The following is a 27968-nucleotide window of genomic DNA, read 5'->3' as shown; positions in this document are numbered from 1 at the left end:
CGTAAGAGGTCCACATTCAATGCCCCAGCGCCCTGGTACCGTCAATTCCTTTGGGGTCTTCAATCACTCACATTCATTCACTCTTCTCTTCACTTCACCACACCACACAGCTAATTCCCACACCCTTTCCTAAGCTCACCCAGGTTCCTCCACAAGGACTATTCCCTTTCCTTGGAAGTACTGGTGGCAGAGGCTGATCAAACCTCTCTTCCCCCACATGGAGGGTTCCCTATAACCTTAAAAACCCCTTCTTCCAACATAGCCTGCTGGCGCGCCTCAGTTCTAGTTACTTTTTATTTCTCCATACGGCCCGTTGCCGCGGCAGGCAAGGCACAGTGCAGTGCAGCATGGTCTCCCTCCTTGGAGAAAGTGTCCAATGGCACTTGGGGGAAAGCCAGCGGTCCAGCGACATTCCACCCCACCCGGTGGGCAAGGGCCTGGGGTCCCTGAGGCCCCTCTTGCCTGCTATCCGAGTCACGGCACCAGAATGTTGCGTGGTAACCTGGGAACCTCGTTCTGGGTGAACTCAAAGATCACAGACGCAGCAGTTGGAGAAATAGAAAGTATGTTTATTGCTGACAGCAATAGGCCCAGTGGAGTCTCCTCTCAAAGACTGGACCCCGATCAACAGTTCCATGGGTTTATCTACCTTTTTTTCCAGCTAGCTTTAGGCATTACATATTCATGTACTGGAGCAAAATTAAGCCAATAAGCTTAGACATCACCCTTCCTGATGTCCTTATAAAGATCATTTCTTTATTTATGCGATAGCTCATTACATTAGACATTTCCTCATATACTGTGTTATCAGCAAGCAAGCAAAAATCCCTTTTTGGCAGGCAAGTAACCCCTGCCTTGTTATCAGACATCCTATGTGGAAAGCACCCAACTTGGATATCCTGTTTCACAGGACATCTGTTGACTATTATCATCTTGTGACTATGATGGATGTTTTCCCTGCAAACTGCAAATTCAGCTAAATGCATATATGTTTTTGCTAGCACAGCAATAATAAGGCACAATGAAAGACATAGTATTTGGCTTCTTATAATTAGGCACTATAATCTAAGGCACAATTATACACATATACTTTCTTTAGGCAGCCTTGCCACAGTGCAACTCAGGGGAGATCATCCCAAGGCTGTGAAATCATGATTATGACAAAATAGATGGGTCTTTACAGAGCAACTAACAAATCACCCACTATGAGGAGATAAAGGCATCAGGGCAGGGGAAGGAGGGGGCTGTCGCTTGAAATTAGACTCATACTGCCTGTTGAGGGGCAAGCTGGAGAAAGAATGGGGGGGATATGCTTTTATATTGTTATAGTTCCTGGCTGCTAATTATGAGCCCTGAGCCTCACAAAGGAAGGCGATAAGCCACGAAGGAAGTGGGGCCAGATGCAAATGGGTGGACCCCCACCCTGAGATTTGAGTTAGGGGGCAGAGACAACAGAGTTTTGAGCTTTTGGGATTTCAGTTTGCTGTGGCGGAAAAGGGTTCAGTCTGTAAGTGGCAAGCTAGAGGGAGAGGATCAGAGCCATGGCTGGGGCCTTGCTAGAATCCAAGGCGGCTGTGGTCAGGGGAGAAGGAATAACCTATTGGGGTGGGATTGCTGTGAGCCCCTCCATTGTAGGCTCAGGCTGTAGAGATGTGTAAGGAAACCATGTGTCCTAAAGACACCATAGTCTCCGCTGGGCCTCATTTCCAAAGGAAGCACAAACTCTGGGTAGGTGCCTGGACCCCTGCAAACTTGCCCCACTCGGAGATTGGGGTGGAGTGTATCAATACAGTTGGCTAATTCCTATTTGGATCAGAAGGAAGAGGATGGGTCTCATTGGCTACAAGGGGGCAGGGAGACCTGGACTCTTGTCCAGAAGGAAGGTCCTTTTTGAAACTGAGGTTGAGGGTATGTTCTATCACATATGGTGGACTTGTAAAAGGGTAAAAGAGTACTGGGAAATAATTTATAATGAATTGAAAAAAATGTTTAAAAGTACTTTAAAAAAAACCCAAAGCCAGACCCCTTTTTGTTGGGGAAAATTCAGATGGAAATTCCCAGGTGTCAAAAAAGGTTATTTATGTCTGCCACTACTGCAGCTTGTGTTTTGTCAGCCCAAAAATGGAAAATGAGTGAGGTCCCAACCAAAGATGAATGGCAACTTAAGCTGACGGAATATGCTCAGCTTTCAGATTTAACATATAGAATAAGAGAACAAGAAGAACATACGTTTAGAGAATGTCAGGGAACTGCCATCAGAACAGGGGCGGGAAACAGAGGGGCAGTTGTGTTACAGGGAGCTCCGAAAATCTTGCGAAGCAGTTCCTCTTCTGGTGATGAGGAAAGCCCCACCTCCAGTGGGGAAGAGGGGAAAGGACCAGAGGATGCTGGTGAGAGCCTCAGCACCGCTCCTGGCAAAGCCGGCCAGGAGGGAAGCACGCCTCTTCCGTCGCCCACCCTGCGCAGAAGTCTAAAGCGCCAAGAGGGAAGGAAAAGGCTGGGCGTAACGAGGCTTTTATGCTGGGGGAGGTCCAGGAAACAGGCACTCCCAGATTCTGCTAGCGACTGAGGCAGACTTGAACTTTGGGGTTCTGCACTGTAAATAGTTTTTGCACCTAATAAAACCTGTAAAAGACAGGTCGGAGTCCTGCCCGGTTACTCGTGAGCAAACACCTTTGCTATCTGACAGAGAAGGTTGGAAAATGTTTATTGAATATATCCGGGGGGGGATTGTGTACACTTGCAGGGATTTATGGTATGGAAAATGAACCATGGAAAGAGAAGGGAAATCATTTATATTTTAAGATTGTTTACAGGAATATTCTAAAATGCAAAAAAGAAAATTTACCGTCTTTTTCGCTCTATAAGACGCACCAGACCACAAGGCGCACCTAGTTTTTGGAGGAGGAAAACAAGAAAAAAAATATTCTGAATCTCAGAAGCCAGAACAGCAAGAGGGATCACTGTGCAGTGAAAGCAGCAATCCCTCTTGCTGTTCTGGCTTCTGGGATAGCTGCACAGCCTGCATTCACTCCATATGACGCAAACACATTTCCCCTTACTTTTTAGGAGGGAAAAAGTGAGTCTTATAGAGCAAAAAATACGGTAATTGAAAAATATACCCCCAAAAAAGTGAGTCAAATTTTATGAGGCTCTCCATCAGGACTTTAAGAACTAACATTCAGTCCTGACAGTCTGACTGGATCCATCATTGCTTTAAGGCTCAGCTCAGGCTTCTCTGGGGAGATTCAGAGCACAGAGTCTCCAACATAGATGTGCAAATAAAGCTACGTCAGGCTAGGATAACTGCCAATCTGCCAAATGAAAGAGCAATGGAAACCTCAAGCGACACCCAGAAAACGAAGTAATAAAAAGCAACTAACGAAAAGCTCCCATCCTCTGAGCAAGGACAGAGGGGAACTTGCAGGAAGGAATTCTCCACATCCTGGTATCCCGAGGGAGCAGCAAAGTTTAATCAATGAGACCTGTAGGCAGAGAGAAAAGAGAGACAAGCCCATCACTGTGGGGAGAGAAGGGGGGGGGATGAATCCCTGGCAGGATTTGGGGGACACTCAAATAGAGTGACCAGCAGGCCTTCTGAACTACAGTTCCCATTGTGCCCTCTAACCATTGGCCATGCTGGCTGGGGGTGGTGGGAGTTGGAGTCCGCAGGGCCTGGAGGTTATGGGTCTGGCAGGGGAGGCTCTGAGGAGGGAGTCTTGGCTGGCTTAGGCAGTGGGAAAGAGGAGGTTCTGAAGAGGGGTGGGGAATCCCAGGACTCTGGCCCAGGAGGTGGCCCCCAGGACTCTCTCTCTTTGGCCCCTAAGACTCCTCCTGACCCTGCTTTGTACCCTCCTCAAGTGTTTCCACCTCCCTGGGATGCTCCTTGAACTCTGAGGATGAAGAAGAAGAGTTTGGATTTGATATCCTGCTTTATCACTACACGAAGGAGTCTCAAAGCGGCTAACATTCTCCTTTCCCTTCCTCCCCCACAACAAACACTCTGTGAGGTGAGTGGGGCTGAGAGGCTTCAGAGAAGGGTGACTGGCCCAAGGTCACCCAGCAGCTGCATTTGGAGGAGTGGGAAAGCGAACCCGGTTCCCCAGATTACGAGTCCTCCGCTCTGAACCACTACACCACTGAAGAACGGAGAGGGGTAGAAAGTAGTCTATTCTGGAAAGGGGATATTTGCATGCGTTGCTCCACCCACTTTGGGGTTAAAAGGGTTCCCCACCCTTGGGCTACGTGTCTTGGAAAGTGGGCAGGGGAAGAAAGCCCTGGTCTCCTCACTTGGCCCCTGAAAGTGAGCTTTGCCTGACAGCCTCCCAGGTGGGGAATTCCCCTGCAGACCCACTTCCAGGAGATGAAATTAGAGCGTGTGCTTATGGGGGGGGGGGGAATTTTAAACCCCATCCCCCATCCCCGGCTGTATGAAAAGCAAGCAAGGGGGCCACCCTAAGCAGCCGGGAGAAGGGGTGGGGGAAGGAGGAGGGGGGAGGGGAAGGAGGAGGGATGAACGTTACCTGCAGGCTGGGGAACAGCTCTCCCTGGGAGGGGAAAAAGAGAACAGCAATACTTGGTCAGCATCAAATATCAACTGGAATCGATCCCCTGAGAACCCCAGAGCTCCCAAGATCAAGATAATGCAATCAAGGCACAACTAAGACCTGTTTCCCCACTCCCTCTGCAGAACAGAATACGAGGGGTTAAAGATAATTATTCGTTAAATGGAAACATTTCTTTCCCAAAACAGAAAGGATGTTTTGCAATCTACTCTTCTCCCCATCCCCCAATGCCCCCCACAAACCGCTCCTCATTCCTTAGGCTGCATTTCTTAGCCTTGCCCAGTTATTAATTACCGTATTTTTCGTTCTATAGGACGCACCTCGTTTTTTTGGGGGGGGGGAAATGAATAAAAAAAATTATTCCCCCCCCTGCGGCTGCCGCCCCAAGCCTCGCGTGCTTCGGGCTGCAGGCTACCGCCCCAAGCCTCGCGCGCTCGGCGGGACCTCCTGCCGGGCGCGCAAGGCTTGCAGACACTCGCCCGAAGCACGGGGAGCCCTCCGGAGGGCTCCCCGTGCTTCGGGCGACAAGCTGCAGCCCCAAGCCTTGCGCGCTCGGCGGGACCTCCTGCCGGGCGCGCAAGGCTTGCAGACACTCGCCTGAAGCACGGGGAGCCCTCCGGAGGGCTCCCCGTGCTTCGGGCGACAAGCTGCAGCCCCAAGCCTTGCGCGCTCGGCGGGACCTCCTGCCGGGCGCGCAAGGCTTGCAGACACTCGCCCGAAGCACGGGGAGCCCTCCGGAGGGCTCCCCGTGCTTCGGGCGACAGGCTGCTGCCCCAAGCCTCGCGCGCTCGGCGGGACCTCCTGCCGGGCGCGCAAGGCTTGCGGACACTCGCCGGGGCTGCAGGCTGCTGCCTGCAAGCCTTGTGAGCCCGCGGGAACTCCCACCGGGCTTGCAAGGCTTGCGGATAGCTTCCTGAAGCCTGGAGAGCGAGAGGGGTCGGTGCGCACCGATGCCTTTCGCTCTCCAGGCTTCAGCGAAAGCCTGCATTCGCTCCATAGGACGCACACACATTTCCCCTTCATTTTTGGAGGGGAAAAAGTGCGTCCTATGGAGCGAAAAATACGGTAATGCATGCAAAGTAATTCATGCAAATGAGGAAGAGGTCAAAGTGAGGCGATGGGATCCTGGCTGTGGGTGTCTTAAAGGCCCTTGCTCTTACTTCTTTGAGCAGAGTTTTGATCAGGAGAAGAAGAAGAAGAAGAATTGGATTTGATTCCTGCTTTATCACTACCTTAAGGAGTCTCAAAGCGGCTAAAATTCTCCTTTCCCTTCCTCCACCAACGCAAACGTTCTGTGAGGTGAGTGGGGCTGAGAGACTTCTGAGAAGAGTAACTAGCCCAAGGTCACCCAGCAGCTGCATGTGGAGGAGCGGGGAAGCGAACCCAGTTCCCCAGATTACGAGTCCACTGCTCTTAACCACTACATCATGCTGGCACTTCAGGGAACACAGGAGGACCTTAGAAGAACAGCACTGAAAGTACAAAGGCTTCTAAATCCAGAAGAAGAGCTGTGTTTCTCCACGGTGTAAAAAAGATAGAAAGAGTCTCGGATAAGAGACAGTCAGAGATCCTGCAGGTGATTCTGGCCTGAGATCAGTTTGGACTAAATTCTGAGACACCAAGACGGACCTCCTAGGAGGTTTAGGTCTTAATCTACAGATTTAAACCTCAGACCATCTCCATAATAGCTGAGGCTCCATTTGAGACATCAAGAGGGACCTCCTAGGAGTGGAGAAGGCAGGAAACACTCTCCAGAACCTCTGCCTAAGAAGAGGAGGGGAGTCTGGAGCCCAATCCAGCCCCACACCCAACCCTCCCTCTCCCCCTGGCACCCCACCCTCACCTTTCTTGTTCTTCAGGTAAAGGGCGAGTCCAGTGGCCCCAAAGACCAGCCCCAGCACAATCCCCACAATCCCCGTCCACATCTTGCTCCTGGCAGAGTCCGACTGTGGCTCTGAAGAGAGAAAAAGCCGCGAGTGAGGAAAGGCAGGCCTGGGATCAACCCCCCGAGGGGGGAGCAACCCATCTAGCCCCCCAGGAATGCCCCCCACTTCCTTGGGCAGTAGGTGGGTCAGGGCTGGGAAGGCGTCCTACCCCATTGCACCGTGACGGGGCCTTCGAAGCTGGCGTGCTCCACCTGGCAGGTGTAGACGTCTCCACGTTCTGGCTTTGTCTCCAGCATCACCTCAATATGGAAGGTCCAGTCCCCGTTCCGGATGAGGTCCGTGGTCCACACTTTGGGCTCCTCCTTCCCGTTCCTGAACCACTTGATCTCGATCCCCGCAGGGAAGAAGCGGTTCACGGTGCAAATCAGCAGAGTGTTGTGTGGTGAAGATTCAACGTTGTCTGTGGGGGTGATCTTCACCTTGGGCTGGACTGTGGGAGGGAGGCAAGGGAGATGTGGGAGGAAGGTCAGAGATTTAGGCAGGGAGGGACCTGGAGGCTTCAAGGGAGGGAGGAGAGGCCACAGTTAACGGGGGAGGGGGGCCAGCCAGGGTGACGCCTCTAGGGGGCGCAACTGAGGCTCCCAGCTTGCAGGGGGGGCCCTTTCTCTGTCCGCAGCCCTTCCCCCCTGGCTCCAGAGTCTAAAAGCATCTGCTGAGCACCAGAGTGATGCTAATCTGCAAGGGGAAGCAGGAAAACCTGGAAAACGACCCTCCTTCCCCTTTCCCCCTGACTGTTTTTGGAACTGTGTGCGAAAGAGAAATCCTGGAGAAGGTTTCTCTCCATGCAAAGTTGAAATGGGAAAATCTTCTTTTTCTTTCTTCTTCTTTTGCTTCCCTTAAAGCCTCAGAGATGAATTAGAAGTGGTGAAGAGATTAGAAAATCCCCTCCTGCCCTTTTGGGAACAGAAGCCCTTTGGAGTATTGCTTGCTTGTGTGTTCATTGTGTGTGTGTGTGTGTGTGTGTGTGTGTGTTTGGATCTCTAGAAGACAACATACATGTTTACACCACATGAACACATAGAGAGGGCACTGCTGCCTACAATCAGCTACAAAAACTGAATCCTCTTTATACTGAAAATAAAATACCTGCAATGAATGAAATGTGATGCTGACATACCAAGCACTTTGTATTTATCCCTTCCTGCAATTTGGAAGGAAAATGTAACCAATCCACTTTAAATTCTTTAATTGCAATGGTTCAGCAGCCAGCATTTTTTAAAGGAAACTTGTGGAGTATTTATTCTTTTATTTTATTCTTTAGAGCCTTAAACTGCCTTTACTACTCAGAAGTCCCATTGAATTCAATGGAGCTTACTCTGAGATAACTGTGTAAAGATTCTGCAGTCTTATACTGCAATCTTAAGCATTTTTACTCAGAGGTATACGACTGAGTTCAGTAGGACTTACTCTCTGGTATGTGCCTGATCATTATTATAGTTTCCATTAATAATTATTATTATTATTATTATTATTATTATTATTTACAGTCATAATATTTCTTAGAATTCCTCAAAAGATCTGCTCACTGAAGAGATCTTCTTAAGGTTGAATGAAAGCCAGATACACATACAATTTTACTATTTGGAGAGACTATCTCTTCTCCAGCCCTTTTTATGCCCTTTATGAACAAGTGTCAAGTTTTGTGCGTGTATGCAAATACACAAGGGGTGTGTGTGACAAAACTGGGTCTTTGCCTGGGTGACAGGAAGCCTAGTTTGCCCCCCCCGGGGGACAGTCAGTCGATCGTACACTCCCAGCCCCCAACTTCCCACATCTCCAGTGGGATCTCTGACCCCCCCCCCCCATCTACCCAACGTCAGCCCAGTTTCCCCACTGGTCAGGCTGGTCTTTCCACAAACAGGGAACTGCTCCTCCCTGGGGGTCCTGGGATGCCCCTCCCCTTCCCAGGGCACTTTCCATCCTTCTGTCTCATTTCCTAGTCCTGGGAATCTCATGAATTTGTCCTTCCTATTTTCCTGGCAAACAGGATGATCTTCAGAATTCACTGCACAGTATCCTTTTGATTTAGGGATGATCCCTGGAGAACGGGGGGGGGGGGCTGGGGGGGAGCCTGGTAGCTGAAAATAGTAATGGGTGGGTGGGAAGGAAATGGACCATGTTTCTAATAATTATTATTTAATCCTGAACGTATGTGATTTTGAGATTGTGAGGTTAATTTCTAACCCCCTCCCATTAAACATCCTGATTCCCCAGAAACCTGGACATATGGCAGCCCAACCTGAATCCACAGAGAAACGCAAGAAAACTTGGATGCAATTATCTAAGACGCATGTCGAAATAGAAACATAAAAGAACTAAATGATACAGACTTCCAACAGATTTATAGTCGTCAAAAAACCGAGCTGAAGAAGGCGTGTACTCCGAAACAGGGCCCTGTCCTGGTTACCACCACTGAGCCGTACATCTGATTCACACCCCGGATACTCCTTTTTGGCCCCATTTGATCCTTCATTCTTTATTCTTTATTCTAATTTTATATAATGTGGACTCTTTTTGACTGCTATTGAGACTTGTATAAAACAATTGTTGTGCACTGGTATTTCATGTACCTTTGTACTATATCATTGTATATTTGAAACGACATTATTTCTGCACTTAAACGTTGTATCCAAACTTACCATTACTTTAAAACTATCATACTTATACGTTGTGTTTAAATCTACTACTAGCTTCAAACTGTTATTCTTAGCAGAATACACACGTTTTTCATTTCAACTCTTGAGTAGGAATTATTCCTTATATTGAAACTTTTGGCTAGAGTTCTTGATATATCCTCCCCTTCCTAGGACACTTTCCATCCTTCTGTCTCAGTTCCGAGTCCTGGGAATCTCAGGAGTTTGTCCTTCCTATTTTCCTAGCAAACAGAATGCTATTCAGAATTCACTGCACAGTATCCTTTGATTTAGGGATGATCCATGGCGAATGGGGGCAGGGCTGGAGGGGAGCCTGGTAGCTGAAAATAGTAATGGGTGGGTGGGAAGGAAATGGACCATGTTTCTAATAATTATTATTTAATCCTGAACGTATGTGATTTTGAGATTGTGAGGTTAATTTCTAACCCCCTCCCATTAAACATCCTGATTCCCCAGAAACCTGGACATATGGCAGCCCAACCTGAATCCATGTCAGGTGTGCAGGAAACAACATTCTAAGGTGTTACAATTAATAATTGTATAATGTCCAAATAACATCATATTGTACTTTAAAAATGTTCTGGGTTTCTGCTTGAAATGCGCTCTCTCTCCTCCCCCTGAAAGGCTGCTATGTCCCCCTTGCAGCCCCCCACTCTAATGGAGTGCAGCGTTGGACTGTGTCCTGGGATCAAATCCCCCCTGGGCCTTGAGTCTCCCGGGTGTCCCTGGCCAGCCCCCCCCCCAGCCTGGCCTCCCTCACAGGGTCGTTGTGGGGGTGGAATGAGGAGGGGGAGAACCAGAGACAGCACAGGCAGTAAAGGAAGTTTTTAATGTTCTATTGTGCTTTTAATTCTGTTGGGAGCCGCCCAGAGTGGCTGGGGAAACCCAGCTAAATGGATGGGGTATTATTATTATTAATAATAATAATAATAATAATAATAAATAATAATAATATCATTACTTCTATTATTGTTGTTATTGTTGTTTGTTATTATTTTATTATTATTATTAATACTGAAATATTGTGTTGCAAGCCACCTTGAGGCCTACAAGTATAGGGCGGGATGCGAATTTAATTAATAACAAATAACTAAACTAAGAGCCACATTGTAATATACGAAACGGTTTGTGATGCTTCCAGGGACACAGAAACGCCTCCTGCCTCTGCCTCTGGAGTGGGGCGTCAGGAAAGGCCCCTCTTCCTCTCTGAAAAGCGGGAGGGGAGGGAGCCGGGGGGGCGGCAGCAGCGACAGGGGCTTCGGGGGGAGAAAGTCCCGGGTCCACCCCACGCCCCCCCTCATTTTGGGTTCTTCCGGGGGCCCCGTTTCCCATGACGCCCCCCCCCCCCCATTCTGGACTCACCGCGCCGGGAATGGGCGAAGGGCGCGTCGATCTCGTAGTTGTGCCGGCAGAAGACATCCACGTCGGCCATGTTTCTCCGCAGGATGTCCTTGTCCTGGTTCCATGCCTTGACTGAGGGCTCCCCCAGTTCAGCCACAGCCACGAACTTCCCTCGCTCGCTGTCGAAGTAGGCGAGCTCCTGCCGGTCGAAGAAGTACCTAATTAGGAGGTGGACCCGCTGCGTCCCGTTGAAGAAGTGGCACTCCTCCCTCGCCTGGAACAGGAAATGCTCTGCGGGGGTGGAGGGGGGGGAGAATGAAATTGGGGGCGGACAGAGACTTCCGGTTCCCTTAAGGGCGCAGCTCCCACCATAGCGGATAGTTGCAGCTGCCGGGCAGGAGAAAGATGGTCTGTGTCGTGTCACGTGATCTCATGCGGGGGGGGGGGGGTTACGAAGAGAGCGGCAGCCAAAGGCCGTTGCGGAGAGGGAGCCACAACCTCCAAGACCCTGGACCCCATGGGCGTAGCCAGGACTTATGGGGGGGGGGGAGAGAGAGAACCGACCTATCTGCTTTAATTTATTCATTGATTTGAGGGGGGGGCTGCTCCCTGCCCCTGATGGCTACGCCCATGCTTATCTCCCCTTCCCCCTTTTATTGCCCTCCGGCTGGAAGAGAAAATGTTGGGGGTGGGAGAGAGACCAGGAAAAGGGGGAGATGCCGAGGAGGGGGAGAGACGCTTCACTGCCCCCTCTCTCCCACGAGACCCCCCTCCCGCTGCGGGACACCCGGTTTCACTTTTGCTTTCCCTGCCAGAGCCCAGGAAGCGACGCCTGTCTACACAGGAGCCCATTTCAGCACCCAGGGGACCCCAAGGCGGGGGGGGGGGGGCTGGGAGAGGGGACGGGGAGAGGGGTCCTGCCGCGAGGGGGGGGTAGTTTAGGTTTCCCTTTGCCCCGGTTTTGCTGCCGCCGTCATAGGCGTAGGCAGGGAGGCGCAGCCCCCCCCCCCAAAATCAATAAACACCAATAAAAATACATAGCAAACTGAGGTTCCCCCTCCTAACAAAAGTCCTGCCCCCCCAACAAAAAATCCTGGCTACGCCCATGCCTGTCTTAGGAGCAGAAGAAAGGTATATTTATGCGTTATGTGGAGTCATTTCTAGAGTTAAGAATTGCTTATGAGATCTCTTGAAAATGATGGGAGATAAATGGACTAATAATGATGAGGATGATTTTCAGAGGCAGGTGAAGAAGCGCTCAGGGCCACATTCAGCTGCCCACCCCCACCCCCCCGCAAAAAAGTCCCCTAGGGCTGCCTGCCATCAGCTGTCCTGCAGGAATGTGTCAGTATTGTAGTTCTATTAAAATTCAGTTGAATGCTGCTGGGGTAGTATTTGAATCCTGAAAGGTGGGATATAATTAAATGCTCTCTCCTTCCCAATCCAAGAAGCCTGAGCTGCTCCTTTTCAGTGGGGGGGAGTGTTTCCCCTTCCCTCCTGCCCCTTTGCCCCCCGTGTCCTGGGAGAAGCAAAGATCCCCCGTGGGGAAGCAAGGATTCTTCAACATCAACTTCCCTGAACTGAACCATGTTGTTCTTCTTCTTTCAAAGCAACTACTCTAGTCCTAACTTAAAAATGGAAAGTATGGAATGCTGGAAGTCAACAAAAGAGGTTAAAAGATTCTCTCAAGGCGCATCTAACAAAATGTACTATAAACACCGACAATTGGGAAACACTGGTCTGCTGGTGCTCCAATTGGAGAACAGCCTTGACCAAAGGCGTCATGGGCTTTGAAGACACTCGAACTCAGGACGCAAGGGAGAACCGTGCTAAGAGGAAGGCACGCTTGGCAAACCCTCAAGGGATCAATTCCCCCCCCCCCAACCCCATGTCCCCCCTGTGGAAGGACGTGGGGATCCAGAATTGGCCTCCACAGTCACTTACGGACTCCCTGCTAAGATCATGGAAGACCATCTAGGAGGGATCCTCAAAGGAGCCCCACCGATGGGGGTCCCGCTAAGCGGAGTTTCCTCTTCCTTCTCCCCCCCCCCCATTGCAGAATCTTGGCTCACCTGGAGGCGCCTCCACGCCCAGCCCCTCCCAAGCGGAGACCACCAGCGCCCCCATCCCCAGCAGGAGCCCCCCAAAGGCCAAAGGCGCAGCGCCGGAGCCCCCCATCCTTCTCTCTTCTTCGCCCCCCGAAGACTCCCAAATGGGACTTTCTCCGCTCAGCCCCGGGGGAAACTCCTGCAGGCCCCGCCCACTCCGCCTCTCCGCCCCGCGAGCGCCCAATCCGCCTCCGAGCCGAGGCAGTGTCATCGGTCGCCAGGCAGGGAACTCCTGGCAAGAGCATTAGCAAGGGATCTCTCTCTGCTCTCGCTCGACCTGCAAGTTCCTCTTTGCCTTCTCAGCTGCTTCTGATGTCTCCATTGTTGTCGCGTCGCGGGTGAATCAAGATCTTCCCGGAAGCCCCCCGGAAAACCTGAGGGGGAATATAAAGCTTAACAAGAATCTGTCAGTTCCATCCAAAACTTTCCTCTGGCAGCAAAAAGGGAATTTTCAGACTCAGGCTTCAAAAGAGCGAGATGCGCTTTTCTTCTGCTGCGTTTTAAGCCGCTAAACTTCGTTCCTTCTTGTATCCAGAAAGAGGAAGGAAGTTTCAAGGGGGGAAGAACTGTCTGCTGAGGGAGGGGCTCCCCCTCTTGGCCCCCCAGCCTGCATCCCGGGGAGACCTGGCAGCCCCCCAGTAAGGAGACCCCTCCCCCCAATAAAAGCCCCCAGCTCCCCTTTGCAAGAAACATCCCTGGCGCTGGTGTCTGAGGAGCCCCATGAAGAAACACCCAGGGGGAAGACAGAGAGGAGCCCCCGCAGCCCCTTCCCTGGAGGAGACCCCTCCCCTCTTGGGGACATCCAGCCCCCCCACCCCAAAAATATCAGTTGCCCTTTTCCTGCTGCCCTTTTCGCTCCGTCTCCGGCTGAGGCTCCTGCCTGGGGATGGTTTACCTGGAGACAGGCTGGTCATCGCCAGGGCGCTTTCTCATTGGTCGAGCTGGCAGGGACTTTTCTGCTTTGCTAAAGTCACCCGCTGGCCGCCCCCGCCCCACAGCCACTTGGAGGGCGAGCATCCAGGAGGAAGGGGCAAGGGACACTTGGGCTTGAATCGCCCCTCGCCCGCCTCGGCCCAGGAAGAGCTGCAGAGATGGAGCCCAGAGGAGGAGGAGGAAGAGCCCTTTGCTGCCTCTGGGCGACCCTCCTCCTCGCCCCGCCAAGGGGGGCCGGAGCCCTGAAAGGTCAGGGGGCGCAGGAGGGAGGGGGAGATGTCTGGGGAGGGGTCCCAAGAGGGGGCTAGGGGGGATATGGGGAGAAGGATTGCGGCCCTGGGCGTTGCTGGTGGGCAAAGGAGGAGGGGTCTCTTGGGCTAAGGGAGGAGAAGCCCCCTCCCCACGACAGGTGCAGAAGCTGCACCCGGGAATACGGAGGGATGGGGGGGGAATGGAATTGGACGCCCCCCGCCCACGAAAGAGTGCTGGAAGGTGCGTGGAATGGGAGGATGACGGACTAGGAGGATTTGCTCCCTCAAATAAGGTGGTCTAAAAAAAAAATGAGAGTGGAAAACGGGATGAAAACAGCATTTCCCCCTGCACACACCAACTTAGAAGATCGGAGTCTGTGCCCCTAGCCTTTCCTGTTACAAGGAGAGAAAGGGAAATAAAACAAGAATTATTATTCCTCTCTTGGCTGCCACAGAGACCTGCCTGGTCCGGAATCCCCAGTGTTGGCCCCCAAAAGGCACCAGCCCCCCACCCCATTGCCCCCGAAGACAGAGTGGTCTCTCTCCTGGCACAAAAGGGGCCAGAACCTGCTCTCTTCGGCTGCCCCCCATATTGCCACTTGCCTGGCAGGGAACCCAGCCGGACGCAAAGGGACTTCACTCTCCAGAAGACGCGGTTTAGTTTGATTGAGTGAGTGAGTGAACTCCACAAGGAAGTCGCTTCAGGAAAGGAAAGAGGCAGGTGGCCAATGGCTCCGTCTGCGTGTCCAACAGATTCATCTCTTTTAGAAATAAGCCCAAAGCTTTAATTTGTGGCATGAAGCAACTCAAGGGGTGACTGTGGGTGATCCACGGTTGAAAGAGGAAATGTAATTATTACTGGTTTCACCTTGGGGCAAGGAGGAAAGTGGAGATCTAGGCACATGGAGACATGGATTGTTCTCTTGAATGATTATTCCAACTTTCTACCACTCACCCACATTCAAGTGCACCCAGGACCACCTTTTGGAAATGAGGGGATTTTAAAACTGGCGTATTTGTGTGTTTGGGAGCAGATGAAGGCCCCCCCCCCCGGTCTACTTAGAGAGCCTTCCTGGTGGTGGCCCCATTCCTAGCAACGGGGCAGGTTCTCCCTCATCCTGCTGCGGGGTCCTAAAGCCTCCCTCTCTCTCTCCCACCCCTGCAGTGGAGGACACCCTGGTGGAGCTGGACTTCTTCCAGGAGAGCTTCCCTTCGGAGAAGAAGTCCGGGGAGTTCCTGCTGGAGTTTGACAACGAGGAGATCCTGCACGTGGACTGGGAGAAGAAGCAGAACGTCTGGAGGCTGCCGGACTTCCAGCGCTTCACCAGCTTCGAGGTGCAGGGCGCCCTGGCCAACATCGCCGTCATGAAGAACAACATGGAGGTGCTCATGAAGCGAAGCAACCGCACCCGTGCCCTGAATGGTAGGACACGCGAGGGGGGCGGGGGAGGGAGCTGGGGGGCAGGCAGGGGGTGGTCTCTTGGCTCCTGACACGGAGGACCCTTCAGGACCCCTTTCTGCCTCCCCAGAGGGAACTCTGCTCCAGGGAGCCAGTCTTTGGCTGACTGAGACAGGCTAAAAGGGAAGGGAAGCCTGGGGGGGGGCATAGCACTCTGTACAAGCTCAGAGGCATTCCCAGACCTGAACACCCGGTGCAGAAATGCCCACAGCAGCTAATTGCTATGCTTTCCATTTCTAGACTGCTTCAAATGGGTTTTAATCCCATTTCTTTCTCCATCTCCTTCCTCAGTTGCTCCTTCGGCCACTGTGTACCCAGAAAATGCCGTGGAACTGGGGGACCCCAACATCCTCATCTGCTTTGTGGACAGGTTCTCCCCCCCAGTGCTGAATGTCACCTGGCTGAAGAACAAAGAGGTGGTCTCCGAGGGCGTGGAGGAGACAGACTTCTACCCCAGCGTGGACAACACTTTCCGCAAGTTCTCCTACCTCCCCTTCGTCCCTCAGCAGGGAGACATCTACGTCTGCCAGGTGGAGCACTGGGGCATCCCAGGGGGAAAGATGGAGAAGATCTGGGGTAAGCACCAGGCAGGATTGGGGCTTTTCTCTGGGACTTGAACTCAGAAACCCTGAGTTTTGGCTCATAAGAAGAAAGTTCTGACGATCAGAGTAATTTATGCAAGTGAAGTACACTTGCAATTTTGCATAATTTATTCTCCTGCTTCTACCCATAGGAGACAATAAGTTGCTCAACTGCCTTTTGGGGGTTCCTTGAGTTAGTTCCTATCATGTATATGGGGAGGGGGTGGAGTGTCAGGACTCCTGGGTTCTTTCTTCTGCTGAACACACATAGAGAAACAGAGTCCCACCTTAGCCCTGTCCCCTCTCTCTCCATCCCAGTTTCCAAGGCGCCCTCTCCCATCCCGGAGACGATGGAGAACGTGCTGTGTGCCCTGGGCTTGGCCTTTGGCATCCTGGGCATCATCGCTGGCACCATCCTTTTCTTCAAGGCCATGAGGATGAACGATCGCAGGGGCTTCATGTGAGTCAAACCCGTTTCCCTTCATGGGCTCAGAGACAAATGCAAGGGAACCCAAAATACACAGCAAAGGGGTGTGGGGTGGGCCTCATCCTGCCCAGAAGGTGCTCAGCCTCCATACTCCCAGCTCACCAGCTCCCTTCTCCTTCCTTTTCAGATAATGGGGGATTCCTTTCCTGACAGCCTCTTCCTTGAACCCTCTCAGCTCAGCTCCTTTGCCAAGAGTCTCTTCTGCTACGAATCAGCTGGAAGGAGTTGCTTCCTCCGTGTGCAGCTGATTCTTAGAAGCTTTTCGGATAATATGTTTGACTTTTAAGAACAATTATGATAGCCAAAGATACTTAGCCAGACTTACATTACTTTTCTCCCTTTTCTGTTTCCCTCTTAGCAAAGAAATTACTCTGAAGGTTTAAGTAAATAGGAAAAGTATACATTTTGCTCACATTATAAGTCTTGCCATGGTTCAACATTTACTGCTCCCTCTATGCAGGTTCTGAAACTCCCTGGTGCCTTTGCTTCTGGCTGTCTAGTAATTGTGCATTTCAAAGAATCATAGAATTGTAGAGTTGGAAGGGACCCTAAGGGTCATCTAGTCCAGCCCCCTGCAGTGCAGGAATCTCAGCTAAATCATCTCTGACAGAGGGGCTTTTGGTTTGGCTGCAGATCCTCCGACAAACTCCATGGTTGAGTCAGGATAGTTTTATGGAGGTTTCCTGCTTTGCCTCATCTTGCATCTGCATGGCTCAAGGAGACCCCCTGCCAACAGAGTGTCAGGCATTCTAATTCATATCTCCACCCCACTTAACAAAAACCATTCACCTCTCTCTCCAGTTTTTGGAGAGAGCCTTACTCACTTCCGTGCATTGCACTGCAGGAATACACCCCTCAGGTGTTTCGCTAATCCCAAAGAGGATTCATTCAGCTTTTGGGGGAAGTTTAGCTGCTAAGAGACCCCAAACACCTTTCTCGTCCACATAAAGCAGGGTTGTATCTGTCTGCGTAGAGGAAAAGATCCCTTCTTCATCCGCAAAACTTTCCCAATGGCTTCAGTGCAGCCCAATTGCTGTTTTTCATACATGCTCCCATATTTCCAGAAGCAATGAATAAATCTTACAGTTTGTTGATTTGTTTCTAGTACTGTTTTCTCTGCCTATAAGCTCTGGATATATTTATTATTTCAAAATGAAAAGGTGAACCATTGAGGAAATGGGTAGCATTGCAACCAGAGTGGCTACACTGACTCCTCCTGTCTCTAGGCCCAAATTCCGGGAGATGATAAGAGATCAGGAGAGCCAGCGCTGGTGCCTCCCTGCCTTTGGCCTGGTCTGCCTGTCTGTCCCCTCCTGGGAACAGGATGCTGGGGCAGGAGGACCCTGATCAGCCTGATGATACAACAGGACTCTTCTGATCTTCAAGGCCTGCTGTGGGTTGTGTGATGCCCCAAAGCGTTATCCCGCAGGACCCATGGATTCCCCCTCTGGGGGAACAGAGGAGAGAAACAGCCCATCCCCCTGTCCTAAAATGCCTCACCAGATCAAAGCACCTGCTCTTCCTGAGACTGGACCCCCCTCCAAATTCAGGGTGGGTGAATGAAGGTCTTCTTCCAGGGGCAACAACACACTAGAGGGGGGGGGGGTGTTTCAGGACATGCAAGGTCAGGATGTGACCCAGTCAGCCTGGCCAAACCTCCATCATGAGTTGGCTGTGTTGCCTGGAACATGCCTTAAAAGCCTCAGAGAAGGATTCACTCTTTGCTGGTTTATCTGGTGTTTTCCTTCCTCTCCCTATAGAATCATAGAATCATAGTTGGAAGAGACCACAAGGGCCATCGAGTCCAACCCCCTGCCAAGCAGGAAACACCATCAGAGCACTCCTGACATATGGTTGTCAAGCCTCTGTTTAAAGACCTCCAAAGAAGGAGACTCCACCACACTCCTTGGCAGCAAATTCCACTGTCAAACAGCTCTTACTGTCAGGAAGTTCTTCCTAATGTTTAGGTGGAATCTTCTTTCTTGTAGTTTGGATCCATTGCTCCGTGTCCGCTTCTCTGGAGCAGCAGAAAACAACCTTTCTCCCTCCTCTCTGTGACATCCTTTATATATTTGAACATGGCTATCATATCACCCCTTCCCTCCTCTTCTTCAGGCTAAACATGCCCAGCTCCCTTAGCCGTTCCTCATAAGGCATCGTTTCCAGGCCTTTGACCATTTTGGTTGCCCTCCTCTGGACACGTTCCAGTTTGTCAGTGTCCTTCTTGAACTGTGGTGCCCAGAACTGGACACAGTACTCCAGGTGAGGTCTGACCAGAGCAGAATACAGTGGCACTATTACTTCCCTTGATCTAGATGCTATACTCCTATTGATGCAGCCCAGAATTGCATTGGCTTTTTTAGCTGCCGCGTCACACTGTTGGCTCATGTCAAGTTTGTGGTCAACCAAGACTCCTAGATCCTTTTCACATGTACTGCTCTCAAGCCAGGTGTCACCCATCTTGTATTTGTGCCTCTCATTTTTTTTTTTGCCCAAGTGCAATACTTTACATTTCTCCCTGTTAAAATTCATCTTGTTTGTTTTGGCCCAGTTCTCTAATCTGTCAAGGTCATTTTGAAGTGTGATCCTGTCCTCTGGGGTGTTAGCCACCCCTCCCAGTTTGGTGTCATCTGCAAATTTGATCAGGATGCCCTTGAGTCCATCATCCAAGTCGTTGATAAAGATGTTGAATAAGACCGGGCCCAAGACAGAACCCTGTGGCACCCCACTAGTCACTCTTCTCCAGGATGAAGAGGGACCATTGATGAGCACCCTTTGGGTTCAGTCAGTCAGCCAGTTACAAATCCACTGAGTGGTAGCATAGTCAAGACCGCATTTTACCAGCTTCTTTACAAGAATATCATGGGGCACCTTGTCAAATGCCTTGCTGAAATCAAGGTAGGCTACATCCACTGCGTTCCCTTCATCTACCAGGCTTGTAATTCTGTCAAAAAACGAGATCAGGTTAGTCTGACATGACTTATTTTTCAGAAATCCATGCTGACTATTGGTGATCACAGCATTCCTTTCTAGGTGCTCACAGACTGTTTGCTTAATGATCTGCTCCAGAATCTTACCTGGTATTGATGTCAGACTGACTGGGCGGTAATTCTTTGGGTCCTATCTTGCCCCTGTTTTTGCTGCCTTATAAAAATAAATTAATGCAAGGAGTTGTTGAGCTCTTTCTCTCCCCCCCCCCCACCTTGCAAGAGTCTCCAGAAGGTAAATGACACCACCGAGTGGGGTTTGGGAGAGGTGTCCTTCCTGGTGCCAAGCCTTGAGCAGGAACATCACAGAGGCCAACAGACAAGGCCCAGCTTGCTGTGCAATCTCATACCTTCTTCTGGATCTCAGGTGGTGGGACCCAAATTCGGGGGGAGTCAATTAAGGCAGAGTTTGGCAGAGGGGCAGGGCAGGAGTGCCGCCAGGGCAAGACTTGGGGGCAGAAGGCCAGGGCCCCAGTCGGCAGAAGGAGCAGGAGGCCCCTCAAGGCTGCAGGGCTGACTCTCCACAACTGGACCAGCAAGTGCTGCACTCTAACAGGTTTGGCAAGAGCAACGCATTTCCTGCCCAGCAACTGATGACCAGGCAGGGTCGGGACCTGTGATTGGCTCCCATCAAGCCTCCCCTCCAGGAAAGTCCCCAGATCGACAACACTATAGACCCCCCCCAAGCAGCAGCAGCAGCAGCAGCAGCAGCAGCAACAGCAATTCTGCTTTACCCCTCCCCCAACCCTGTTTTTTGCTTCAAGGCAGAAGTGGAGATTGTGGCATTTGGGTTCCCTCGAAATAGGAACTTTTAAAACAAGTCATTTCATAGAATCATAGAGTTGGAAGAGACCACAAGGGCCATCGAGTCCAACCCCCTGCCAAGCAGGAAACATTTGTCGGAGCAGCTTTGGGTTTAAGACTCGCCTCAAAGAATTATGGGGCGGGGGGCAGGGGGAGAGTTAAGAGGCTGTCTTCTCCCCACTTTCAATAATCATCCCATGTAAAATGTGAAATCCAATACTCTGATTTCTGTTTTTGTGCTTAAATGCAAAACTGCAAATGGCAGACTCTTCATGTTAATTACCGTATTTTTCGCTCCATAAGACGCACTTTTTCCCTCCTAAAAAGTAAGGGGAAATGTGTGTGCGTCATATGGAGCGAATGCAGGGGGGAGGCAGGCAGGAAAAGCCCCCAAGAGCCGCACACAAGCTCCACGCGGCTCCTGTGGGCTTTTGCGGGAGGTGGGGGTATTGCCATAACCGCGCGCAGCCCCTCTGGCTGGGTTAGACTGCACACGGCTATGGCAGAGGGCAAGACAGCAAGCGCATGGATCCCGCTCACTGCCTTGCTCTTCTTTGCTCTTTGGGGCTGGGGGGGAAATAAGATTTTTTTTTCTTGATTTCCCCCTCTAAAACCTAGGTGCGCCTTATGGTCCGGTGCGCCTTATGGAGCAAAAAATACGGTACCAACAACGTTTGCAAGATGTGAGATTGTGACAGCATTTGCGTTTTGCTTCAAAGAGGAAGGAGGCAATTTCTCCCCAGCACTCTGCCCCCCCTCCCCACCTATAGTGGGAATTCTCTGCATCTTGTTTTTCTGAAGGAAAAAATGCTTCAAAAAAGGACCTATCAAATAGGTTGTAAGAATGGGCACAGCCGTGGGGGGAGGGTTGGACAGCTGCCCTCAACTGATAAAATCAATTAAAATACAAAGCAAACTGAGGTTTTGCCCCCTAACAAAAGGCCTGCCCCCCCAAAAAAACCAATCATGGCTACGCCCACGGTTGAAGGTTATCTGTACATGAGCTTCCAATCCCCGAACTGGATTTGCACATTGGCCCAGTTCCTGGTGGTGGCACAAAAGAGCAGCAACACCTGAGGGCAAAGGCTCAGTTTAAGAGTGGAGGAGTCACTTCCACAGAGAAGGACCTTGGCTGGAGAGAGAGAGAGAGAGAGAGAGAGAGAGAGAGAGAGAGAGGAGGAAACTCTGGGTCAAAATCTCTTCGGAATACAAGATGCTCAGGGGTGGGCTGCCAGGGGACAAACTGGGTGTGAGAAATGTGGGTTTTGTGGACCCCCAGAGGCACTGAGGCTGAAAACGTCTGATCTATATTCCACAACGGCTCCCATGGGAGAAAGGGAGAAAGGACTGCTCCACTGTAGCTGCAGCTTCATGTTTTTGCTGCCCTCTCCCCAATGTGAAGGAGAAGCAGAATAACCTCCCTGCAAGCAGGAAACTGGGGCAACGGCTTGGCCTGCAGCCTTCCTCCCTGCTGTGCTAGATTTCTCCTTGCAGGCAGTGCCAGTGTAATTTGGGTGTCCATGCAGCTCCTGCCTGAGGCTGGGAAGGAGGCCTCTTGGAGGAAGGAACAGACCAAGAGGAGGGGGCCAAGGGGGTCCCTGGACAGGAGGGGCAGGATCCAGGCAGCCTTCTCCCTGGAGACAGAAGCAGGACTTCTGGGCCCATAGCACATGTCTCCCTCCCCCACCTCTCCCTCCTTCTGCCCCCTTGTTTCTGGCAGCAGAGGAGACGCTGCAGAAAGGCGCTGGGGGGAGTTTCGCTTCCCCCCACATGGGGGCCTGGAGCTCAGCTCAGCATTCAGGGAAATGAAAGAGGGAAGCTGGCCACGATCCAGGAGACGGAGGTCAACAGGGAGCGCAGCAAAACCTCCTCACAGAGAAGTAGCTTCCAGCCCCCCCCCCACAGAACAGCCCCCCCTTCAGTCCAGCAGCAATGGCTAAAGAGGAATTGCCATTTTAGGGAATGACCCCCTTGGGAATGGCTCAGCTGAATGGAATGGGGCTGGCCAAGCCCCATAGCACCCTCTGCTAGAGGAATAGGGGCTCCTTGGCTCAAGGTGGGGGGATATTTCCTTGGAGAGCAGCCCCCTCCCTCTTGCGTCAGGAGAGCAAAGTGGGTCATCTCTTCCTAAGGCAGGAGGGAGGAGGAAGAGGGGAGAATGGGCAGAGACCCCTCCAAGTCCTCAAGGCTATGGGGCACAACCCACAGGAGAGGGTGGGGGTGTTTCAGGTCAGCCAAGGCCAGGATGTGGCCCAGTCAGGCTGGCCAGACCTCCTTCGTGAGTCGGCTGTGGGGCAAAGACAGGTCTCTTCAACCTTTCCAGACCCCAGACCCCCTTTCGACCCAAACATGCATTTCTCCATCTTTATATCTGCGAGGTGTCAGGGCTCCTGTTTCAGCCCACATGGGATCAGGCTGCGACCCACCAGTGGAAGACCAGGGGCACAGAACATGTCCCCCCAGGGAAGGAGTCACTGCTTTCGGGGGTCTTGATCTGCTGTTTCCCCTCCTCTCCCCATTCCGCCCCTGTTCTGTGTGTGCCTTGTAGAAATGCCTCCTTCCAGAAATGAATGCAAGTCGAAAGAGTCGTCCAGCTCTTCCTCCCCCTGGCAAGAGGCTCCAGGAGGGACATGGCCCCCCAGAGAGGGGTTTGGGAGAGGCGTCCCTTCTGGGGCCAAGGCTTGTGCAGGGACATCACAGGGACGGACAGACAAGGCCCAGCCTGCTGTGCAATATTATACCTTGCAGTTGTCACAGTTTATTAGAAGGGGAAATGGGATCCTTTTTGCAGATCCTCTTTCAGCAAAAGAGCAAACATTCTCCTGGATCTGAAGGCAGAAGCAAAGGAGAACCTTCAGCCAAGTATCATGTGGGGAGGGGAGCCAGGGGAGCTGCCAGGGCAAGGCTGTGGGGCAGGAGGCCGGGGCCCCACTCAGCAGAAAGAGCCGCAGGTCCTGTGAATGTGAAAGGGCCCATTTGCCTTGAAATAGGACAATTTGAAGAAGGGGAGTCTGCCAAATTTCATCCCCAATTTCATCCCTGGTATCTGGGACAAGGCCTGCTCCTGGAAGGACCAAGCAGGGGGTTCTGAAGCCTTTTCCCTCCTCAGAGACTCATGGAGTTGGAGGGACCCAGGGGTCATCTAGTCCAACCCCCTACAATCCCTCTCTTCCACAGACCAACCCTGCCTGCGGTTGGTGATGCCTGGGTCTTTCTCCCTCTGAGGAATCCCTTCTCTCTTTGGATTTTGTAGCATTTCCTCCCTGTCTTAGGGTGAGCTTGATGGCACTGCTTCCTCCTCTGCCATTACATTGTGAAGCGCCCTGAAATCTACAGTTGAAGTATAGAAATTTTAAAAATAAATGAATACATGTAAATATGGGCCCTGGGAGTGTTTTCCTCTCCTTCAGCACACTTTGGAACTCCCTGCCTAATGAAACCAAGAGGCGCCTTCTTCATTCTCTTTTTGGCACCTGATGAAAACATTCTTGCTCAGACAAGTTGACCCAGATGTTAAGGAAGCTGAGGTGGTTTTAATGTTTTTGCGTTTGTGTCTTTGTGCTTTAAAGCACGGTTGTGATTTTTCTCTTGGTTTATCTTTTTGTAAAGCACTTTGAGCTGCTGCTTTTTTCCCACAATGAACTGATGTATAAATTTTATGAAGTGAAATAAATAAACTCCCCAGAGTGTTTCCCCCTCACCAGCCTCCTGGGATTCTTGGCAGGCTGAGGGGGTTTATTACCTGCCCTCCCCTCTAGCAAAAAGTGGTTTGAAAATGGTTTCTGGTCTGCTGCTCTGCTGGCTGACGCTGCCTCCCAGTCTCATCAAGGGGTGCAAAGGGGGCTAAAGGAGCTTTGGGAGGTTGTGTCAATCCCTCAGGAGGACTGTGGTGGATAAAGTCAGGACCCACCATGGGGGGCACAGGGTCTCCTTCCTCCTTGATTCCCAGCCCCCAAATGCCGGGGTTTGGGGCCAAGGAGTGGGGCTGGGGGGTTTGTGGAGGTGCCATCACTTCAGGGGGGTTGTGAGATGTGGCAGGTGGGGGTTTCATCTGGACATCCATCGTGTTTCCCTCTGAGTCCTGAGGGGACACTAGAAATTCCCGAGACCTTGGTAAATTTTGAGATTTCCTGTCAGTTTCCCCCAGAAACAACAAATGGGGCAGAGGAGTCTCTTAAGGAATCCTGGAGTGTTTCTGTGGAGAAAAGGGCGGATATTTTTTTCTCCTCAGAACAGGCAGGGAAATTTGCAAGGAACCTGGTCAGAGACAAGGGAGCCTCCCTCCGTCTGAGGTGTTTCCTGTTAGGATAAGATTTATTGCTTTATTGTTGTGGTCCGGCACACTTCCCTGCACCTCTGCAGGTCGTAAAGCAATTAGCAGAATTGCACAGCAGTTCGTGTAGAAAGGGCAGTCAGTAAATAGGTCCCACACGTTTCTTCTTTCCTAGTAGCACTTTATTTGCTCAAAAATAGCATATTTACAGTCCATCTGATTCAAGTTGCATTTTGCGACCTGTCTCTCTCAGCAGCTGCGTAGCAAAGCTGCTTTCACTTTTCACTCAGCTCACAGCATTCCAAGCTGCTTTCGTCACGTCCTGGCTTACTTCCCTTGTAAGCGCCTCCTCTCAGCCTCGAGACACAGAAGGTTAACCCTTCACTACACCCAACACCCCCTCTTGTCTCGCGCCTGAGGGGAGAATCGACCTTTGGTCGTCCCAAACCCAGACCTTCACAAAACTCCCCATGTCTTTGGAAGGTGAGTGGCTTCGTGAACCCATCAGCTAGATTCTTGGCAGAGGGACAATACTTCAGCGCAACTAATCCCTCCTGAACACTCTGGCACACATTCCGAAAGCGAATGTCTAGGTGTTTCGTTCTGGCCTTGAACTGACCTGACTCTGCCAAACGCAGGCATGGTTGATTGTCCTCGAAAACACGTATCGGCAGACAATCCACTTCGCAGAGTTCCTGCACCAAACAAGCATAGAACTCTACTTCTCTGCACACCTCTGAAAGAGCACTGAACTCAGCCTCAGTGGATGAGAGCGCTATCAGACTTTGCTTCTTGGACCTCCATCCAACTACTGAGTTCCCAAACTTCACCACTAGGCCAGACACAGATTTGCGATCCTCAAGATTAGCCCAATCTGAGTCCACAAAGCAAGTCAGTTTGACTTCTCCTTGTGCTGGCAACCTAAGACAAAAGTCTTTGGTCTCCTGCAAATATCTCAGAACTCTCTTGACGCCATTCCAGGCTTGCACACTAGGGTTTGATGCCTCCCTGCTGAGCAGATTGACAGCGAACGCTATATCAGGTCTACTCCATTGGGACAAGTACAACAAACTCCCTAGAGCTGACTGAAACACTTCAGTATTTTCGAACGCAGCGCGTTCTGCTTGCTGGCTGTCCTTCACAAAACTAGTCTCCATAGGACTTCTCACTCCTGCACAATCACTCATCCTGAACTTCTGAAGCAACTGCTCAATTTTACCTCTCTGGCTGAGCAAAAAACTTCCATCCTGTGCACGCTCAACATTGACACCTAGATAGGTTTTGACAGCACCAAGCTGTTTAAGCTTGAATCGTTTACCTAGCTTTTTGGCAAACTTCTCCGCCTGTTCATCTGTTTCTGAGACGAAAAGCACGTCATCAACCCAAATCAGCACCAGCTCCTGTGAGTCTCCTGATCCTCTAAGGAACAGGCAACTGTCAGCAAGACTCTTCCTGAAACCTAGCTTCTCCAAAGCTTCATTCAGGCACATGTTCCAGTTTCTAGCAGATTGACGTAATCCATAGATGGATTTGTGCAATCTCCACACAACATCCTGCCTTGAGTTCTCAAACCCCGGAGGAGGAATCATGTACAGCTCCTCCTGGAGATCTGAGTTAAGGTAGGCAACATCCACATCAAAGTGGTTTACCTTCCAGCCTCTCTGTGCTGCACAAGCTAAAAGCGTTCTCAGAGTCTCCGCTCGTGACGTTGGTGAATACACCTCCGTGAAGTGTATTCCCTTCCTCTGCGTAAATCCTCGAGCAACTAACCTGGCTTTATACTGCGGCTCTCCAGCGTCAGTGGGTTTCAAGCGGTAAACCCATCTGGAACTCACAGCCTGCTTCCCCGGTGGCAACTCTGTGAGTGAGAACACACCTAGATCTTTCATGGACTTCATCTCTTTGTCCATTGCCCTGTGCCACTTGCCTGCTTCTTCCTCAGGTAAACTCTGAATATCCTCGAAGGATTCAGGTTCACATCTTGCAGAACCTACCCAGACGCCTGAAGCGCCGTACCGATCAGGAGGCCTCCTTGTCCTCGCTGATCTCCGCAGTCTGACTCCTGGTGACCCTGCCGCTTCACTGGGTCCAGCTAAATCATCCTCAACTTCAGTGTCTTCCCCCTCTGACCTGCTGCGCCTCTTGGGCCTCACAGCTGGTCCAGCAGGTGAAGAAGGCTCACTCTTTGGCTCAAACTTGACACTTGCCTGAGGAGGTGTTCTAGGTTCCCCCCTCTGAGGGATCCTGAGCTGTCCCTGCCTTGGACTCTGTCCCTCTGGACCGTGGTCCCCAGCTCCAAGTTCCTCCTCCTCCTCGTCTGAGTCATAGAACTGCTGTGGAAGCACGTCTGGATTAGCGTGCAGACGCGTCCAACCAGCTTGCTCACAGAACTCAGCGCTATTGCTGATAACCAACCTAGACTGGTCTCCACTTGGGTACGCAAACCTCCAGGCCTTTGAGCCAGGCTCATACCCTACAAAGATCATCCTTTTAGACCTTGGCTCACCTTTCTTGCGTAGAGCCTTTGGAATAAGCACCCAAGCCTCACAACCAAACACACGAAGGTAGTGTACCTTGGGCTTCTCTCCATGAAGTAAGAAATACGGTGTATTTCCTACACTAGAGTTGTACACTCTGTTCTCGGTATGGACCACATATCTCCAGGCCTCCGACCAAAACTTCTGGGGTAGCCCTGCGTCCCACAAGATCGCAGACACAGCTTCCTGCACCGTCCTGTTCTTTCTCTCTGCGACCCCATTCTGCTGCGGAGAGTAAGGAGCGGTCAGTCTGTGGCTAATCCCCTTCTCCCTAAAGAAATCCTGTAAAGCAGAACCAGTGAATTCAGCACCTCTGTCACTTTGAAAACCACGAACTTTGGTGGAAAAGGTTACCTCAACTGCGGTGATCCAATCCCTGATCATTTTAGCCGCCTCCCCTTTCGTTTTCAGAGAGAAGGTCCAAGCAGACCTCGAAAAATCATCAATCAAAAGCAAAGAATACTTCGAACCTCCCAGTGACTCAACAGACATGGGTCCACACAAATCTGCATGAATTAATTCAAAGGGTTGCGTGGTCTGCCTCTCTGACTTTGGATATGAGCATGTCACAACTTTCGCCTGTTTACATGCATTGAAATCTAGAAATTTTTCACAAACATTAAATTTGCACCCTTGTGTCAGCTCTGGTGCTTTCTGGAGAAATCTCCAATTTAAATGAGCGAAGCGTCTGTGCCAAATATGTAAACAACCATTGTGGGGCGCTACATTCACACATTGGCCCTTCGCATCTTCGGTGTCATCCTCTCCTGTGGAAAAAGGCACATTTACAGCAAACAAATTATCTTTAGACTGCACTGTGTACACGTGTTCCCCATCCTTGGAAAATTCACATTTGTCACCTGAAAAAGAAATTTGAAAATTATCAATCAATAGATCATGCACACTTAACAGTTAGTTAAACCGGGCACTGCATAAGCTTTGACTTCATGCTTAAGGAAAGGACAGAAGAACAGTCCTGTCTCTGTCAGCCTTTTTCTGCTCCCATCTGCAAACTTAACAAACTTCTCAGTTTTTACTGTCC

At 51.1% G+C, this 27968-nt stretch overlaps 2 protein-coding genes across 2 annotated transcripts; one reads left to right on the top strand and one right to left on the bottom strand.

The window, feature by feature from the left end:
- Nucleotides 1–548: 548 nt before the first annotated feature.
- Nucleotides 549–12840, bottom strand: LOC308466164 (H-2 class II histocompatibility antigen, E-S beta chain-like). The gene is made up of 6 exons (XM_080986810.1): nucleotides 12579–12840; nucleotides 10528–10797; nucleotides 6660–6941; nucleotides 6409–6519; nucleotides 4524–4547; nucleotides 549–3485 (listed from the first exon to the last, which is right to left on the bottom strand). Exons 1-6 carry the CDS (start codon nucleotides 12823–12825, stop codon nucleotides 3472–3474), a joined length of 948 nt encoding a protein of 315 aa, XP_080842936.1. The 5' UTR covers nucleotides 12826–12840; the 3' UTR covers nucleotides 549–3471.
- Nucleotides 12841–13607: 767 nt separating this feature from the next.
- On the top strand, nucleotides 13608–17419 carry LOC308466226 (mamu class II histocompatibility antigen, DR alpha chain-like). The gene is made up of 5 exons (XM_080986943.1): nucleotides 13608–13796; nucleotides 14964–15221; nucleotides 15549–15833; nucleotides 16157–16298; nucleotides 16453–17419. Exons 1-5 carry the CDS (start codon nucleotides 13706–13708, stop codon nucleotides 16454–16456), a joined length of 780 nt encoding a protein of 259 aa, XP_080843069.1. The 5' UTR covers nucleotides 13608–13705; the 3' UTR covers nucleotides 16457–17419.
- Nucleotides 17420–27968: the final 10549 nt, after the last annotated feature.

This window comes from Podarcis pityusensis, assembly GCF_964106645.2.
Source record: "Podarcis pityusensis genome assembly, chromosome: 2".
NCBI classification, from domain to species: Eukaryota; Metazoa; Chordata; class Lepidosauria; order Squamata; family Lacertidae; genus Podarcis; species Podarcis pityusensis.
Note: the sequence above shows the minus strand (reverse complement) of the source record. Positions and strands in the feature narration are given on the sequence as shown.

Bases quoted from the DNA above. Each gene is read 5' to 3' on its own strand.
- LOC308466164 (XM_080986810.1), bottom strand. From the start codon at position 12,825: ATGACACTGCCTCGGCTCGGAGGCGGATTGGGCGCTCGCGGGGCGGAG. The intron at 6,520-6,659 runs GTAGGACGCCTT...TTCTCTCTTCAG, and splicing joins CCCCGTCACGGTGCAATGGG to AGCCACAGTCGGACTCTGCC. The intron at 4,548-6,408 runs GTGAGGGTGGGG...TTCCCCTCCCAG, and splicing joins TTACCTGAAGAACAAGAAAG to GGAGAGCTGTTCCCCAGCCT.
- LOC308466226 (XM_080986943.1), top strand. From the start codon at position 13,706: ATGGAGCCCAGAGGAGGAGGAGGAAGAGCCCTTTGCTGCCTCTGGGCG. The intron at 13,797-14,963 runs GTCAGGGGGCGC...CCACCCCTGCAG, and splicing joins GGGGGCCGGAGCCCTGAAAG to TGGAGGACACCCTGGTGGAG. The intron at 15,222-15,548 runs GTAGGACACGCG...CTCCTTCCTCAG, and splicing joins CCGCACCCGTGCCCTGAATG to TTGCTCCTTCGGCCACTGTG.